Below are 16,627 nucleotides of genomic sequence, written 5' to 3' on the forward strand. Positions count from 1 at the left end.
GAGTACAGAATGGATCCAAAAACAGAGCGGCAGACCAATCCAGTCCAGCACAGCTCTGTCCAACCCAGTCCGTCTCAATGCCCGGCGGAATTACTACGCAGCAGTCCAGCATCGGTTTCGTCAAAAGAGCACGGCAGCAACTAACGCGGACCCGGGCGCTCCCATGACTTGGATCACCACGTCTGTCTGGGCTTGTTGACAACCAGCTCGCCTTGCCGTCCCATATACAAGTAAACATGACCAAAGCTCCCTACTGCCACGAGGTACAGCGATACATGCGCTACTCTGTAGTGCAGTGCAGCAGCCCAGGGCCGGGCGGGTGTGATGGCCCCGCTACGGCGAGCCACTGAAAAATGCTGCCATCCCGGCTTTTGTCCCACCGTGCAATCCATGTCGTCCAATGACTGGCCCAGTCTCTGTGCGCATTGGGTTCAAGTTTCCCTCCCCCCCCGTCCAGAAGAGTGTAAGTGAATGGGAAAGAGAAATTCGCGCAAAAAACCATAAAAAAAGACCAAAAAAAAGGCCCTTCCCGCGGCGCGCCAGGCCAACACTGAACAGGGTACTTGGCTGATACAGGCCACTGCAGTATCGTGCTACTCCCGGCTAGGCAAGGGAGATACCTGGCAATATACCCCACAGCGGTTGCCTTTCTCGACCCTGCCGTCTTCCCGGCATCCTTGGAAGACAAGCTTTTGTTGCTTTCTTGGCGCCGTCCCTCTGACATAACGCCGCCATCGATCCCATCACCAGACTACCCATCGCGTCCTCCCAATCGCCCCGAGGTAACCTTGGCCATGTAAGACTGAGCTACCTCTGCCAATGTACCACTCTCTGTACCTGCCCCCGGTCTGCTTCTGCTCTGGTCAGGTCAAGTGTTTGTCACTGGCGCATGCCCGTCGTCGCCCTCCTACGGGATGCTTGAGCAGCTATTTACTGCCTCGCCCGCCCACGTCCTCCCACCCGTCTCCCTTCCGGTCTTCTTCCCTCCTCCAACTCACTCGACGATCTACCACTCCCAATTGACTCCGATTCCCCCTTTGCGACGGTCAATTCCATTCCCCCTCCAGTCTTGTGTTGTTCGCCAAACGTAAGCTTCGGAAACCCAACGCTGCACTGGGCCCCCTCCCCAGTTTTTGTTTCGTCCATGCTGACAAACAGCGCCCTGCGACCTTAGCCAGCCATCCCATCCCATTTGACCTCGATCGAACCACCAGGTCTCGTTTCCCCACCTCTTGTCGTTCGACGCCAAACCCTCAGCTTAACCAAAGGTAATTTGCTTTCTTTCCCTCCCCGCGCCTCAATTACCACGCGACCACCTGCCTGGGCTCTCAATTGGCCTCGGGCGTCTTGTTGCTCCTGTGCTCTGCGCGCCCGGCGCCGCGCAAAAGATATGATGCAAGATCAAGTCGCAAAGCCAAGAGCGGAGATTTATCGGCCAGCCGAACGCCGGAAATCCCGGTAATGACGATGGACACACCGGGCTCCCAGGGTTTGCATTCTAAAAGCGAGAGGCCTTGGTCTCCATAAAATGCCTCAATTGGTCAAGCTCGCCCGCCCCAATTGATGTTGTTTTTGACCCTGGCTGCTTTGGGACGCTCGTCTCATCGCAAACAGTCGCCACGAACGCTCTCGTACTACATAACTCGCTGGCTTGTCATCACTTGTTTCCAGTTTCCTTTTATTCTCATTATCTGTTCTCGTTCTCTCTCCCACTTCATCCGCTGACAAGTTTTCACCTCTCCCAGCCGACTCACCACACAAACCTCTGTCAAAATGCCTGCCATCAACACCATTGTCGCCCGCGACGTTGTTCACCAGCTCGCCAAGCGCCAAAACTGGGCCAACCAAGAGGCCGGTGTCATTGTCGTCTTTTGCATCGTCTTTATCGTCGCCTCCGGTGTCATTGGCCTGCTGGTTTCCCGTTGCATCTCTCGCCGCAAGGCCGCCCGCCAGGCCTCCAACCAGTCTTAAACGCCACGACACGCCAAGGGGGGGAAGCATGGCGAGCGGAGGCGGAAGTAATGATGGCTTCAAACTTGACGCGAGTTGAAGTCGGGGTGGGACGGGCCTCTCGACACTTACACACAAGAGAGGGCCACGGCTGGCGCATACCGAGGAGCCAGTATCGCGTGTCGACACCAATCGCTTGAAAACGCAGACCACCACCACCCGACTATCGATTTTATTTCTCGGCCTAGTCACCGACTGCAGGATTGGAGTCTCACGAGAGACGTGGTTATGAGGAGACGTCCTGCTGTACATATCGGCATCACGACTGGCCGGATAATGAGTGGAAGCGGCCACATGTCAATCGCGACGCCGCAAACGTACTTGACACCAATTTCTTAATGATACCTATTTCATCGTTGCGCGAGCAGCTCTATCTAATCTCCACTCGTAATTGTGAACATAATGATGATTGTATTTGTTGTTTCTTTGATTGGGTTTCGGCCCGGCAACACAAGACACAAGCATTCCCGGGATCCGCGTTAAAGCAATTGCAGGTAATTGCTCCTTATTTCTGTATAGTCTTGTTTTGGACAGGAGCGACCCACATTGTTTGTTTCGCTCGTGTAAGTTGTAATCAAAGACGTACTTCAGATGGCACCGGGGCTCTGACCCGTCGCAAGAATTCAGACAGAGCTTGGCACTAAGTCCGCGCGGGGGGTGCATTCTTTTATCATCTTGATCGCCTCTTTTTTTTTTCATCGATTTTTTTTTATCGAGACATTGAAATAGTTGGCACCTCTAGTGGTAGCGTCAGTAAGAAACAGCCATTCGAAGAAGTCGAGGCCGCCTTCCATGCTCGCTTCCGTCCTCCACGCGCTTACATGGTGGTGACATGGCCGTCTCATTTCTCTGAAGTGTAAGGGCGGTGGCCACAGCTTTCATGTTACTGCCAAAGTCGTCGGGTTTGCGGCAGGTGGCGCCGCTCGCCTGGCTGCTGTGGGGTGCCAATCCCGAGGTACCGCGCCCTTATCCCGGACCGGGTTTGCGACGTCGAGTTCGCCCGCGATGACGACCTCGCCCGCTGTTAGGATTATCGCCTTGCCATGACCGGCTGGGCACCTCGGTGTTGGATGTTCATTCTGGTCGCATGGACTTTCTCCTTTTTTTGTTGTTTGGTTTTAATTGTTATTAAGGAGACGGACATGTCGCATACCTGGAGCCAGGGGGAAAGGTCACGATTTCGCAGGTTTCTCTCTTCCTCTTCCTCTTCCTCTTCCTCACCTCTCATCTCCCGCTTCAGTCACCAGGGACGTTGTTAAACGCTTCCCTTCAGCACCCTCGACGTCGACAAGTCCCAGCCCGTGGATCCCGTTTACACAATAACACCGAGAAGAAGAAAAACAACCCACTTGTTTGTTTGTTTGAATTTTTGGGTTTGCTGTACTTTTCTGTTCTTAATCAAACGGAACGGGGCTCGACGGGTCTTGCCTTTTTTTTTCCTCCTTCTACATGGATCAACCCCCGAGACCCGGGAGCCCGCCGCGTCGGCTGCGGGCCTGCATGCCGTGCACGAGGTCCAAGGCCCGCTGCAACTTCCGCGAGGAGAACGCCGGGCGGCATCTGTGTGACCGGTGCGTCCGAAGCCCCCCTACCCTCCTTTACCTCATCTCAAACTGTCTTCCAACCTCGGCTGGGTGGGTTTGGGGCCATACGTGCATGTATATATGTATGTATGTATGTATTGATGCGATGTGCTAATGCTGCGGTTTTGAAACAACAGATGTGAACGGTTGCAGATCGCCTGCACGGCCAAGACTACGAGGGGGTTGAGGAGGCCTCGGCAGGTGAAGCCGTTGGAGAAGTGAGTGCCCGCCAGCCCGCCTTGATAGGGGTTGATGAGACCCCTGAGTAGTTGAGATGATTCCGATTGGTGATGGAGAGGAATGCCGAGAAGTTTCTTTTACACACACACACATTCATAGTGAGAGAGAGAGAGAGGGAGGGAGAGGGAGAGTAACGGACATGTGGCTGACGCACGCGTGATGGCGGTAGTCGCGTAACTTCGCTGGAGCGGCAGCTTGCCTCGCTCGCCACCCTGGAGGGGTCGCAGGGCCCTTCCACGCAGCCTAGCTCCGTCACGTCCACCGGCGGATCGACGTCGGACTCGACGCCCCCTCGGCCCCGCGGCTGGGAGACGCAATGCGACGTCCCGGGCGCGCCGCCGTGCGGCCTGACATGGTCCCAAGCGTCCTTCATCCTCGACGACTTCCGCACCCTCTTCACGCCAAACTTCCCCTTCGTGGTCGTCGACCCGGACACCACGCCGCGGGAGCTCCTGCGGAGCAAGCCGTTCCTCTTCCGCGCCATCATGCTGGTCGGCGCGCCGCTCCCGCGGTCGCGGCTTCGTCAGATGCGGCGCGAGGTCATGGCGTACCTGGGGCAGCGGATGCTGGTCGAGGAGGAGGAGACGCTGGATCTGTTGCAGGGGATTCTCGTCATTGTCATGTGGTATGGCCTCCCCCTATCTATCGTCGTCCACCTCGGGGGGTTCAGACAGATCCGGGCGAGAAATGCTGACCAAAGGTGCGACCGTGGCGCAGGGCGGACATCAAGTACTTTTACGACAAGCAGGTCACGCGGCTCGTCTACCTGGCCCTCGGCCACGCCCACAGCCTGGGGATCACAAAGGTGCCGCTGCCCGTCCTGCGGTCCCGCTCCGCCGACGCCGCGAAGCAGCCCGACGACTGCTTCGCCGCCAAGGTCACCACCGGCCCGACCCGGCACCACACCCTGGAGGAGCAGCGCGCGTACCTGGGCTGCTTCTACGTCGTGACGTCCAACTCGACGCAGTTCGCCCGGCGGAACCCACTGCTCCAGCAGGGCGGCAGCGTCTACGTCGAGGTGTGCTGCGAGAACCTAAGCAGGTCCGGGAGCGGGGAGGACCGCATGGCGGCGAGGATGGTGAAGCTCGCGCAGGCCTCGGGCAGGATCGCCGAGACGTTCGGGTCCATCTTCAGCCGGACGACGGGGGAGTCGTACGCGGAGCTCTGGGGGGTGCAGGCGACGGCGATCCGGGCCGAGTTGGATAGGATTGTCGAGGAGGTCGACACGATAGGCCCCTTTTTCAGTGAGTAATCTCCTTAGCCCCCCCCATTTCAAGATTTTTCTCCTTCTTCTTTGTCACGACGCGGGACAGGGCTGACCGGCGGCCGCGCGGTTCCAGCATGCCTCTTGGTGCAGTACAACGCGGTCCTCATCCAGCTCTACGAGCCCGCCACCAAGGCCGCGGCGACGTGCTCCCCGCTCCAGCGCACGGCGCACCTCCTGGACGCGCTGCTGGCCGCGAAGGCCTACTTCGACGCCATGCTCGCCCTCCCGCCCGAGCAGTTCCTGTACCGCACCTCGGCCATCATCATGCACGCGCAGACCGCCATGGCCGTCGGGACGCGGCTGCTGGTGCTCGAGGCCGAGGGGTGGGACCTGGCGGCCGCAAGGGCGACCCTCGACTTCCCCGAGATGTGCGACGGCCTCGCGAGGCTGTTCCGGGGGACCATCGCCGCGGGGAGGGAGAGGATGGCGAGGTTTTGGGAGGAGACGGGCGACGAGGACGGGGACGGGGACGGGGTCGACCGGGTGTGGGACGGGGAGAGCGACGGCAGAGGCGGCATGTGCGAGGAGTTGATTTTAAAGATGGGCTGGATCAGGGAGTGGTACGAGTCCCGGATCCGGACTGGCGGAGACGGGTCGGCCGGCGGCGGCGGAGGAGGAGGAGGAGGAGGAGGGGGAGGAGGGGGAGGAGGGGGAGGAGGGGGAGAAGAGCTGAGCAGGGACCTGATGGAGGTTGCCAAGATGTGGGACTGGCCCGAGGAGGCGGCGAGTTTTTCCTTCTTCGGAGGCGGCCTGCTGAACCCCTTTGACGTCAGTTACGACGGCATTTGATGGCGGAAACCCACCCAGTTAGCCGGTCCCCTGTGCGCGTATTCCGCCGGACGGCGGCGGCGTTTGCAGCGAGCTTTATCGGTTCATCATGTTGGTTTTGTCTATTTCGTGATAGATACAGAAATACAATACAAATAAGTAGATATCCCGCGTCCGATCCCGTTCGCTCCTTGATGCGCCGCGGCGAGAAAATAAGTAAGTCAGTCAAGTCAGTCAGTCCAGCCCAGCCCAGCCCAATCCGGTTCAGTTTAGTACCATCAAGCCCAGTCCAATCTATCGTAGCACGCAGCCCCTTAGCACTCTCGTCTGGTTTTCGGTCCTAGACCCATCGACTCCGTGTCGGGGCCGTCTTTTTGCAGTAAAACACCCACGGCCAAACGGCAGCAGCAGAACCCGGAGTCGGCCAACCCCCTACCCGGGTGCTCACAGGATGTCCCAGGCGACCATCAAAGGCAGCGCGACGAGCAGGAACAGCGCGGCCAGCAGCGCGGGGATGACGGGTGGCACGGACTCGGCGGCCTCCTCGAGGAAGCGGAGCAGGTCGGCCAGCGGCACGAGCACGACCCTGCGCAGGAGGGCGAGGGGCCCGCGGCCGGCCCGGCAGCACCGGCAGCGGGTCCAGAAGCTGTGGCGGTAGGTGACGTCGTCGTGTTTGGGGGCCTGGAGGGCGGTGCGGACGTCGGCGCCTAGGTCTGGGAGAGCGCGGGATTGGGGACGTTGGTCTTTTTGGAGGGTGTTAGTAAAGGCGTCATTGGTGGGGGGTTCTTCTTTGTTCGGGTGAGAGAGAAGAGACGATGGATGAATGGGTCACAGGGAAGGGAGGAGATGGGGTGGGTTGGGTGGGCGAGACGGTGGGGAATTTTTGGCGGGAGTGAGTGGGCAAGGGCGGGTGAGGTGGGTGGACGATCGTCGGAACGGGGACGAAACCGAAGTGGACGCGGGATTACAGAGTAGGAAATACTATGTAGGAAAGTGGGTAGAGTTGGACGCCGGAGACTCACCGAGAGGTGTCCGCGGCGGCAGCGGCGACCGGGCGCCGGAGGCCGGCAGGGGGGACCGGCTGCCGTCGGGCGGGATCTCCTGCGTGCGGCCCTTGGTTCTGGCATAGTACGCTATTCGATCGGGTTAGAACCTGATGCATCCGGTCGCCTGATGCGTAATCCAGAAGACGTCGAAGGAGAAAAAGGCAATGCTATGGAATGCGGCGGAGGGTGAACGTACGCATTGTTACTATCCGAGTATCTCACGACTCTGACCTGTCGCCTCTGGCCCGGGTCTTCCGTAGCAAGTTTGACCGTTTTTGCTCGCCCCTGTCTGGTGCCCGTGGGGGGGTTTCAATCGCGAGGGACGGCCGAGAGCAGATGCAGACTTCGAGTCTTGAGTCGAGAGGTTTGCATTCCTCGACGAAGAGAGGGAAAAGCTAAGCGGGGAAAGGAATGTGATTGTTTTTGTTCCGTGGGTTGTCCCTCTTGTTTGTCAGGGTTTTGTGTCTTTCTTTCTTTCTGGCCGGGTCCTAAGACAGTTTCTGAATCCTGTTTGCTGTCGGACAAGGGTGGGAGAAATGAATGAATGAGGCTTGGACCTATTTGCTCGTCCGGACCTGGAGTCGATTGGGAAGACCGCTCACACCCTCGTGATCGCGAGCAGAATGAGCGGGATTGGATGCCAATGCTGGTGCTGATGTGGGGGGGAACCGCTAAGGCCAAGCCAAACAAAGGCTGGGTGCTATATCGATGGGGGTACAGAGTTGTGTGAAAATGGGCAGTGCAGATGCAACCTCTGGCAGAAGAGCAGATGAGGGAGATGATGCAGCGGATCTACAGACCGCTTGGGTAGTCGATGGGAATAAAAAAGTGGACAAGCCAAACGAGGCGAGATTGAGGCGAGGTATTGATGCCAAGTAATCACGGCAGGATGGAGCGTGACTTCCGATCCGCACTGATGCCGCTGCAAGCGTAAGGAAATGAATGATAGCGCGTTATGTCTGGTTTTCCCCCTTAGTTTCCCCTATGAGGAGGGTCGTGGCTGATGTGCTATGAAGGGCCTAGATTTCTGAGTTTTACCCCGGCGATTCAATCTTGTTAGCTTGGCGGGGGAGACGAGATGCGTGGATAAGCCACACTTGCTCAGGCGCGCGCCCGCCCGCGTGAGACAGGAAACGGATAGGATGGCCGGCAAGGCTGACGGTGATGATCTAAGCTAAGACAACCAAGAAGCTAACATGGCAAAAGGGGACGAGAGGGCATGGCAAGGCAGTCCAGCGACAGCAAACCTTTAAATGGCGGAGTATGCCAGTTGGGCCACATGGCCCACCACGTTGGGTGTGGGAGAGAGAGGATTGCCTGGGGGTCATTTGCACTGCCTTCTCGAACGTCGTTCTTTGCTGGGTAGTACCTTGTTCGAGTTATGTGTGTGTGTGCGATTAATGCCCCCCCTCCTTTGGGCTTCATTCATGCAAGGGGGCGGGAGAGCACAGGCCCAGGAAAAAGAGGCCAGCTTCGAGAGAAATACTAAACGCCAAGACAAAATTGTGACGATTGAATTGCTGAGATTGCAAAATACGTGCTTGCCACATGCAAACATGGTGTGCAGCTCTGGTGCACCCTCTGAACCGACTGGTATCCCTTGAAACTCCAAACAAAGTGTCCGTCCGGGCCGCTTCAATGTTTAATGTCAAAACGCCATGACTTTCCCCTCTCTCCTTCTAGCTTGTCACCCACTCAGCCCAGGCTCAAGGCCAAGGAACTTGAACAAAACAACCATTACAGCCAGGAATTGCTCGTGCTGAGTCTATTGTAGCTGCTCCGCTCTCGCCCACGGTACGCCGTGTTGGCCGAAAGATCCTGCCGTGAATACTTGCCATGCCATGGACGGTCGTTGGCCTCCTCAAAGAAGTAGTGGTTCGCACTGCTGGCGTAGGCGACCCGCCATGGCACCACGAGGTCGCGCTCCACGGGCCCGCCGCCGCAGCTGCCCTTGAGCTGCTCGCTGGGTGGCGAGTTCACAGCCAGGGCAAACAGGTTCTGGGGCTCCGTGAAGTCGGTGACGAGACCCGAGCGGGCGAGAAAGTAGGCGAGGCAAAAGACGTTGATGATGAAGACGAGGACAAGAATAATGTAAAAGACCTTTTGCCACTCGGCTACGTGCCCGGATGTATACTGCTGCGTGCGGATCGAGGCGTTAAAGGGATCAAGGCTGCCTGGCAGGCCAAGTTGAGTCTTCTCGTGCCGCCAGTAGTGCTCGAAGGGGGTGCCGAGACCGCTGATGACGAGGGTCGATGATGCGTATACGGCGAGTGCTTCGGCCATCGAGGGGAGGAGGGGGTCCAGTTTTGGTTCTTGGAGGACGAACTGTGTAAGGATTCGAGCGTTGGAGGCGTTGTTGTTTTGTGTCCCGCCGTTGATGTCCATTGACAAGCGCCACTGATCCGCAATATTCTTCAACAGGTAAGTGACAGGTAACAGAATTGAGTCATTGGTAATCTCACCTTCCAGTCAGTCACAGGAGTGGAGAAGGTCACCTCGGGATACGCATGCACATAGCTGTCTTGGTCATCGGGGTCCTCGCAGTGCGCCTGCATATGTGATCCCGCGGTGCCAGAAATGTTAAAATGAGTCGAGCAAGATGGTGTCACCCACGAACGCATTTCGCAGAGAGTGTAGTTTGTAATAAGGGCCGACTTCGTCAAGATATAGATGGCATCGCTCAGGGTTGTGGTGTTAGTCACCATGTTGAAGTCGGCAGGATACTATTGAGACGCTCGTTAGCATTTACATCACCCATTCGCTTAGCACTGGTTACTTACTAGCTGGAACACTGGCGGGCGTCGCTGGTACTGCTCCCCCCAGCGAAAGACATCATCTACCGACGTTCGGTTGAGCCATTCCGTTTCTGATGGTGGAGGAACATATTGCTCCCAGTCCAGCGGCCCAATTCGCTGGCCAGGAACCAACGTTTCATTGGAGTTGTTCTTGCCCAGAGGCCACTCCGTATAAATCAGAGGTGACAGTTCTTCCGGTGATATGTTGACGCACATGACGTTGAGGGCGGGCGAGACGACACTTGCCTTGATGGCGTACTCTCCTACACCCGACAAGTCGTTCGGCTGGAGAATCTTGTTCACTGGGTTCGTTGCTGCATCGTAGACGCTTGGATGAGGCATTGCGAGAGTCACATTATTGATGATCCTTCCCCGTGTCTCATAATTCTCGGTGGTGTTGCTGAACCTTGTCTCAATCCAAGCCGAGGTCAACGTCGTGTTGTCATACAATAATGCCGTTCCCACGGGCCGCTGCGAGATGTCGGTTGTAACGCTTGTGCCGTTACTGTTAATATCGTCCCAAACGGTCAAGAAAGACATCAGGTTGCGATACGCTTCACGATAATTAATGTTCCGGCTCTTCTAAGAAGAAAAAGAAGAAAAAGAAGAAAAAGGTTTCTGATGGTTGCTTACACTGTCCTGCGTACTGGATTTCCAGACAAGCGCGGCCGGCAGTATCTGCGCCCGCAGGGTCGTTGTCGCGTAACGGTGTTTGGCAGCTCTCACGCGAGAAAGGCGGATTTGCGTAGGAAGCTAAAACGTAGCCACTCAATGTCTTGCTTTCCCAGCCGCCAAACTTGAGCTTGGGTGTAACCATGGCATCGGACGCGGTCGTATAGAATGTGGAAGCGACGGTTGCGATGAGAGAGATTGCTCCGAGGAGCGTTATTCCAGCATACGGCAATGTCTCCCAGTGCGTAATCAAAAACCCGGGTTGCTGTGTCCTGTTAGACTGATTCCGCAAGATGAGGGGAGCGCACTCACAATGACCCAGTTCCTCATTGTCATCTCCGCCAACGTCATGCCCTTGGACTTCCGTACGAATGCGCGGCGTGTCAGGACCTGGCCAATGAAGGTTACAAACACGGTCACGAAGGAGATTTCGATCGTTTTTGCAAACATCGCGCACACCAAGGACGCCGTCGATGGCAGAATGCCGCCGCTTGAGGAGATTTGCGGCCCCCATCGCGGCTGCACAAGAGCCACGACGAACCAGAGGCAGCTCAGTGACGTAGAGTAGATTGACAAGACTAAAACCGACAGGGAGAGCCAATTGTGCTTTCTTTTGTGCACGTCTTGTCGCGAGTCACAGTAAGTTGGTGGCTGGCCTGCATTGGGTATTAGCGAGATGACAGGGATTGACGCTTGTATTCAAGGAGACTCACTGAATCTCTTGTGCAAAATCTCTTCATCATCCAGATGGTCAGGATCCTCGGCAAGATAGTTATCACGCTGCCCTGATGGACTTTGTCCTCTGACAGGTCCAAGTGGTGCGGGTTGTATCCGGCTGTCGCCATTGCGTGGGGGACCGCGCCCGATGTCCCCCGTCTCTTCGTCCAGGGCATCATGCCATGGGCTAGAAGACTTTGGCGGGTCATCCCAAGGCATTGCGGGCGTGTGCTTCGGCGCAGCTAATACTGTTGCGCTAAGAGGCGATTGCAGCGGTGTTATGGGCTGCTGATCTGGATTTGGCGGTATTGATACGGCTGCTGTGTCAGCTCTTCGGCGCGAGCTAAATCTAGACTCTGGTACACTGAGGATTTCGTGGTTGGAACTGGGTGTTGCGGGTGGGCTGCTTTTAGAGCCGACGGGGATGCGTGCCAAGGGCATGCAGTCCATGATACCCCTCACTGAAATGTCAAGCGGATCACCTTCATAAGTTTGCGAGGTCTCAGCATGGGACGTGGTTCGGTTATGCGCAGCGTCGTTCGGGATTGAAAGGTCAATGGCGGCGCCGGAGGGCACTGACGAATGGCCATTTTGGTGAAAGATGGAGGATGAAAGAAGACCCCCAGAAAGTGGGTATTTGCCGTCAGTTGTTTGTGAGTCGAGCAGGTGAGCTTCCTCTGCTTCGGGGACTGTGTAAAGGGAGAAAGGGTTGCTGCTATGATCACTTTTTGCCATGGTGGGCGTCAAGGAAATTCCGGCTGACGTTGCTCCTGGCCAAACGTGCAGACTGATTATCTAACGAGACATTGTCTGGGCCTCAAAGGGTAGCTACAGCATCTGGCACCCGATGCCGAGGTCCTAAGTGAGGGATGAACCTCTAAGGATCTGCTGATACTAAACGATATGTTGGCGGCGTCGGGTAAGAGTTGAGGAATGTAGATGCAGGCTAGGGATAAGCGATCGTCGGGAAGCGTGCGGGTCCAGTGTCCGTTGAGCCCGTAACAGCGTTGCGTATAGTAAGACCCTAGTGGTGGTGGCACAAGTATGACACGAAGCAAACAAAGCAATAGCGCTATATGGGGCTCGTCGTGCAGCGATGGCGGGATTGTTGGGATGTTTGCTGTCGTTCGGTTACGTTTCCTGCAATAGATGAAATGAAGATTGAAGGGCTCTCCTCCGGAAACGGGAAACCAAACAGAACACCGACAGGGAGCTCCAACTTGGCACGAGGAAAAAGAATGGGAAAGGGGGATGAGACCGATCATGTGAGGAGTGTGAGACGAAGGTCGGAGGTAGGGAGAAATGCGTAAGAAGTTGGTCCCAAGCGCATCGATGGCAAGAGGGAGACAGGCAGATGCTCTATAGAATCGATCCTTTTGGAACTGAAGATCATCTCCAGCCGTTGATCCCGGCAGGAGGTCCCGGGGTTCATCGGCGATAGAAGGCTTCTCCTATGAGAGCCTTGACTGCGCCTGATCCAGCTTCACAGCCCGTCTCGGCCGTCGTGCTGAAGATCAATTCTTGGCCCCCATAGAGATAGCGTTGGACAATAATAGAGAGCGAGAGAGAGAGGACTCATAAGTCTATAGTGGGTATGATCCGCATGGGCTCCTTGCAGCCTACAGAAGGAATAGACTTGCTTTCATCTACTAAACTGACGTTGGTGTGGGGATCTGCGGAGAGGGCGCATCGAGGAAGTAAGGAAAGCGTTACCGGGCTGTGAAAAGTGGCTGGAGGCCATTAAGATTTAGATTAAGCATCGGTTGCAGGCAACAATGAATGAGTGGCAGTTGATCGGGTCGCGTAGTGAAATCATGTCTTGGCTTCATTCGTCAGACGCTGTTAGAATCATCCACTCAAGAGAGAGCCTAAAATAAATAGAATAAAACCCCCCCCCAAAAACTGAATAACTGTTCAGAGGAGGCTAATGCGTTCGTAGTGAAGCGCAAACGTAAAGTGTAGACACTTGAGGGAAGAGACGAGGTTTTAGCAAAACATGTTTCCAAGAGGAAATATACCGGTGAGGTATGCATCCCTACTTTAGACTCGACCATTGAAAATCCACATCAGAGTCGAGACGCCGTTCGTTTTCTTCCTCCCGGCAGGATTCTCTTCAACGTGTGGGGGCCGCGCAGCTAATTTTGAAGGAACTGCTGCAGCCTACCTAGGCGTAGATCCGCGGAGGCTGTGTGACTGTAGCGTCTCTCAAGCTCCCCAACATACACATCACCACCCGCATCCTCCTGATGGCTTCTAAATTTGGCCGTTCCATCGTGGCGGAACAGAACAGTCCAGCCTAATGCTTACCAGTTAGCTCCCACGGTGTTCTGGTTGAGGCGCTTCATCCGTTCCTTTTTGTCGCTCCACCGTCATTGCGCACCACCGTGATTGCAGCATGACTACCCATCGCCGGAGAACCAGCCCCTTTCGTTCCATTTCATCTTCCAACAGACTAAGCATTGTGGTGGAACTACACTCTGTTAAAGATTCGCTCATTCTGGTCGGCATGCATTGCAACCAAAAAGTGGCCATTGTTCACATTACCCTGATATCTATCAAACATCCGTTCTAGGCATACGCGCTTCGCCTCTGCGCCCATCGCCGCCAGCCTTTTTTGCCAGCACATGAAATTCCCGCCCCAGTCGTAATACACACAAAGAATCATAGCTCTCGAATAGTCCTCGCTCATGCTCGCACTGCGCCTGTTCGTCTCGACCCCTGGCTGGCAGCCCCAGCCCTTCTTTGCGAGTTTCCGCCCGGTTTGTTCAAGGTGTACTTGGCGAATGCCCGTGCCAGTGCCTTCTTGCAGCTGACCTTCTGGCTACCGACGAAACTCTCGACCGTCACAGCGATAGCTCTATCGATGTCTTCCGTCTTGCAGTACTCCGAAAGTCTCATTTTCGCGAAGGCTTCGCTAATGCGGATGATGGCCTCCAGATGTCGCACCTATAAAATAATCAGCATGTTTAATATCATAGACGAGCGCCTGGAGAAATCTTACCGTGATGGGGTACGCGCCAGTTGCCAGCGACTCCCTCCTCATATCGGCGAACAGACGCGCAACCTTGTCCTCGTCCATATTGTACAACTTCGGGCTGACGCGATCACGCGCATACAAGATGTACTTGCGGAGGAGCTCCTGAGGAATCTCGCCCTCCTTCCTCTGGGAATCGCCTTGTGTGTCTTGGTTTTCTGACTCGTGTTCGACCTCCATTGAATCCTCGGCTGGCTGCGACGACGAAGGGTGGCTGCGACTATGCGAGCCGACAATGAATCGAGCAAGACGCTCATCTTCCGCAGGCTCCACAGTATCCCGGACGACGCACAAGATGTCGAAACGAGAAAGAATGGGCTCGGTGAGTTCGACGTTTGCAGAGAAGGGAATTGTCGAGTTATACCGCCCGCCGATCGGGTTTGCCGCAGCAATGATACCGCAGCGAGCCTGGAGGGTTGTGACGATACCGGCCTTGGAAATGGAAATGGTCTGCTGCTCCATGGCTTCGTGGATCGACGTCCGGTCCTGATCGTTCATCTTGTCGAATTCGTCAATCAGGCAAGTGCCTTTGTCGGCAAGCACCAGGGCACCGCCTTCGAGAGTCCACTCGCTGGTAAGGGGGTCTCGCCGTACGCTAGCTGTCAAACCGACAGCACTGGCTCCCTGGCCCGTTGCGAATACGGCCCGGTGAGCCGTCTTCTCGACGTACTTGAGAACTTGAGACTTGGCGGTACCAGGATCACCCAGAAGCAGGACATTGATGTCACCACGGACCTGGTGAGCGCCCCTCCCCACCTTGGCAACGCCGCCAAACAACGAAAGCGCTACAGCCGTCTTGATATCTGTGTGACCGTAGATGCTTGGCGCGATAGAGTTGATGATTTTTTCGATGACGCCAGGCTCGCGAGAAAGTTTGCGAATCTCATTCTCATCTTCCTCCGTCATGCGGAAACCTGCCAGTTGGTCGTGAGACTTGATTACGTTGTTGGCTTCGAGAATTGTGGCGAAGACAGGGAACCCGTTCCTGTTGTTCAGCTGAGCATCGTAATTGTTTCGGTAAACACCAGTCACTTCAATCTCTTCTCCGGGCTTAGCCTTGTCGATGAGGTCCCAAAGGAGGATAACATCTCTGTGCCGAGGCAAGCGACCGGCCGGAACCGTACCGGGAGACTCCTGAAGGGTGAGCTTCTGGTAGTTACGGTACACCGTCTTCTCCGAGTTGAGCGTGAACGGTCCTCGCGACTGGCAGGCCTGACAGTATGAAATCTTGACTTCAACGTTTGATTCCTGTTGGAAAGGTCCAAGAGTGATACCGCACTTGGTGCAATCAAACTTGACATATTTCAGCTGAGGGAAGACGCCAGTTCTCTTCGTCACAACACCACTAACGCGCACCAGGCAGTTCAGGTGTGATTGGCGAAGTTGTCTCAAGGTGTAGTGAACGGGCAGGTCGAAAATGCGAACATGAATCTCGGAGTGGATGCGCTCGTAGTCTGGGTAGTGAAGAAGCACAACGTCCATTGCGACTTCATCGAAGAGCTGAAGAATTTCGGACGGTGCGTTGGCCAAGAAGTAGGCAAGAATAGCCTTGGAGGTAGAAAGGTGATCGTAAGAAACCTCGAGAGACTCAGCGTTGATCTCACCGAGGGTCCGAATGCGGTTTCCGTAGACTGAGGAGCCGTGTTCATCGGTGTATTCTGTCAGGAAAGCCTTGAACTCTCTCTTGATAGTGCGTTGCACAAATGGCTGAGACACCCATTCAGTCAGACTGGCCGCCTTGACATCTTGCAGAGCCTCCAAAGAAAGCTCCTCTTCCATAATATCGGCGTCCATGTCCTCATCCGGGTCTTCATCGTAGTGGTGGCGCCGACGTCGAGGCTGGGCGGAGAGATCGATGTCGCCTTCATCATCTTCGCCAGGGAGAAAAGCGGCGGGAGTTCTTTGTCGGCGAGCAACCTCTCTGTCTCTGCGGTTAAGCTGGGCTTCAAGTCTCCTTCTCGCAGCAAGGTCCATGTCCTGGAATTCGCCCTCGTCGTCAATGTCAATGCCTTCATATCCATCATCTTCTTTGGCTCTGTAGTCTTGCTCGAAACCCTCCCGGAAAAGGTCTACATCGTCTTCGGCGGCCTCATCCATGTCATCCAAGTCGTCTTGGATCTCAGCCTCATCTTCGATGTCCTCATCGTCGTCACCACCGTGTGCAATGAACGGCGCAGGGGGGGATGAGGGCATGGGACTGGAACCTGGAGCAATTGATGATCCATCGTCGCCGTTTGTGCGACCACGTTTGCGGCTCGATCGTGTGGGCGCCCCTCTGTTGGCGGAGCTGAAGCTGTTCCTGAGAGGTGAACTGAATCGGCGGTTAGTGCTAAGCCATTTTTGTGCATCCCAGTGGAGGTGGAGCGACTCGTGTATATGAAAAGTGTAGGGCTTCAGAATCCTTACCTCATGATTGCGACTTGCAGAAGGTATTATGTCCAGTGAATTTGATCCTCTTCTCGGGTTGCAAAAGTTTGCGACGAAATCGTCGAGAG

At 55.8% G+C, this 16,627-nt stretch overlaps 5 protein-coding genes across 5 annotated transcripts; 2 read left to right on the forward strand and 3 right to left on the reverse strand.

Moving 5' to 3' along the window:
• Positions 1 to 1,390: 1,390 nt before the first annotated feature.
• EsH8_V_000808 (proteolipid ATPase) lies at positions 1,391 to 1,971 on the forward strand (the record flags this gene model as incomplete). Its single annotated transcript, XM_083273324.1, has 2 exons — positions 1,391 to 1,458; positions 1,746 to 1,971. 2 exons carry the CDS (start codon positions 1,391 to 1,393, stop codon positions 1,969 to 1,971), a joined length of 294 nt encoding a protein of 97 aa, XP_083126039.1.
• Positions 1,972 to 3,510: 1,539 nt separating this feature from the next.
• On the forward strand, positions 3,511 to 5,889 carry EsH8_V_000809 (uncharacterized protein; the record flags this gene model as incomplete). The annotated part of the gene is made up of 4 exons (XM_083273325.1): positions 3,511 to 3,581; positions 4,003 to 4,458; positions 4,551 to 5,077; positions 5,147 to 5,889. The coding sequence occupies 4 exons, from the start codon at positions 3,511 to 3,513 to the stop codon at positions 5,887 to 5,889; spliced, it is 1,797 nt and encodes a 598-aa protein (XP_083126040.1).
• A 423-nt stretch (positions 5,890 to 6,312) lies between these two features.
• On the reverse strand, positions 6,313 to 7,114 carry EsH8_V_000810 (uncharacterized protein; the record flags this gene model as incomplete). Its single annotated transcript, XM_083273326.1, has 3 exons — positions 6,313 to 6,611; positions 6,891 to 7,001; positions 7,111 to 7,114. The coding sequence occupies 3 exons, from the start codon at positions 7,112 to 7,114 to the stop codon at positions 6,313 to 6,315; spliced, it is 414 nt and encodes a 137-aa protein (XP_083126041.1).
• A 1,537-nt stretch (positions 7,115 to 8,651) lies between these two features.
• EsH8_V_000811 (uncharacterized protein) lies at positions 8,652 to 11,317 on the reverse strand (the record flags this gene model as incomplete). The annotated part of the gene is made up of 6 exons (XM_083273327.1): positions 8,652 to 9,326; positions 9,377 to 9,637; positions 9,695 to 10,023; positions 10,343 to 10,646; positions 10,694 to 11,037; positions 11,095 to 11,317. 6 exons carry the CDS (start codon positions 11,315 to 11,317, stop codon positions 8,652 to 8,654), a joined length of 2,136 nt encoding a protein of 711 aa, XP_083126042.1.
• Positions 11,318 to 13,783: 2,466 nt separating this feature from the next.
• Positions 13,784 to 16,543, reverse strand: EsH8_V_000812 (MCM DNA helicase complex subunit MCM2; the record flags this gene model as incomplete). The annotated part of the gene is made up of 3 exons (XM_083273328.1): positions 13,784 to 14,044; positions 14,100 to 16,443; positions 16,539 to 16,543. The coding sequence occupies 3 exons, from the start codon at positions 16,541 to 16,543 to the stop codon at positions 13,784 to 13,786; spliced, it is 2,610 nt and encodes an 869-aa protein (XP_083126043.1).
• Positions 16,544 to 16,627: the final 84 nt, after the last annotated feature.

This window comes from Colletotrichum jinshuiense, chromosome 5 (genome assembly GCF_051148585.1).
Source record: "Colletotrichum jinshuiense chromosome 5, complete sequence".
NCBI classification, from domain to species: Eukaryota; Fungi; Ascomycota; class Sordariomycetes; order Glomerellales; family Glomerellaceae; genus Colletotrichum; species Colletotrichum jinshuiense.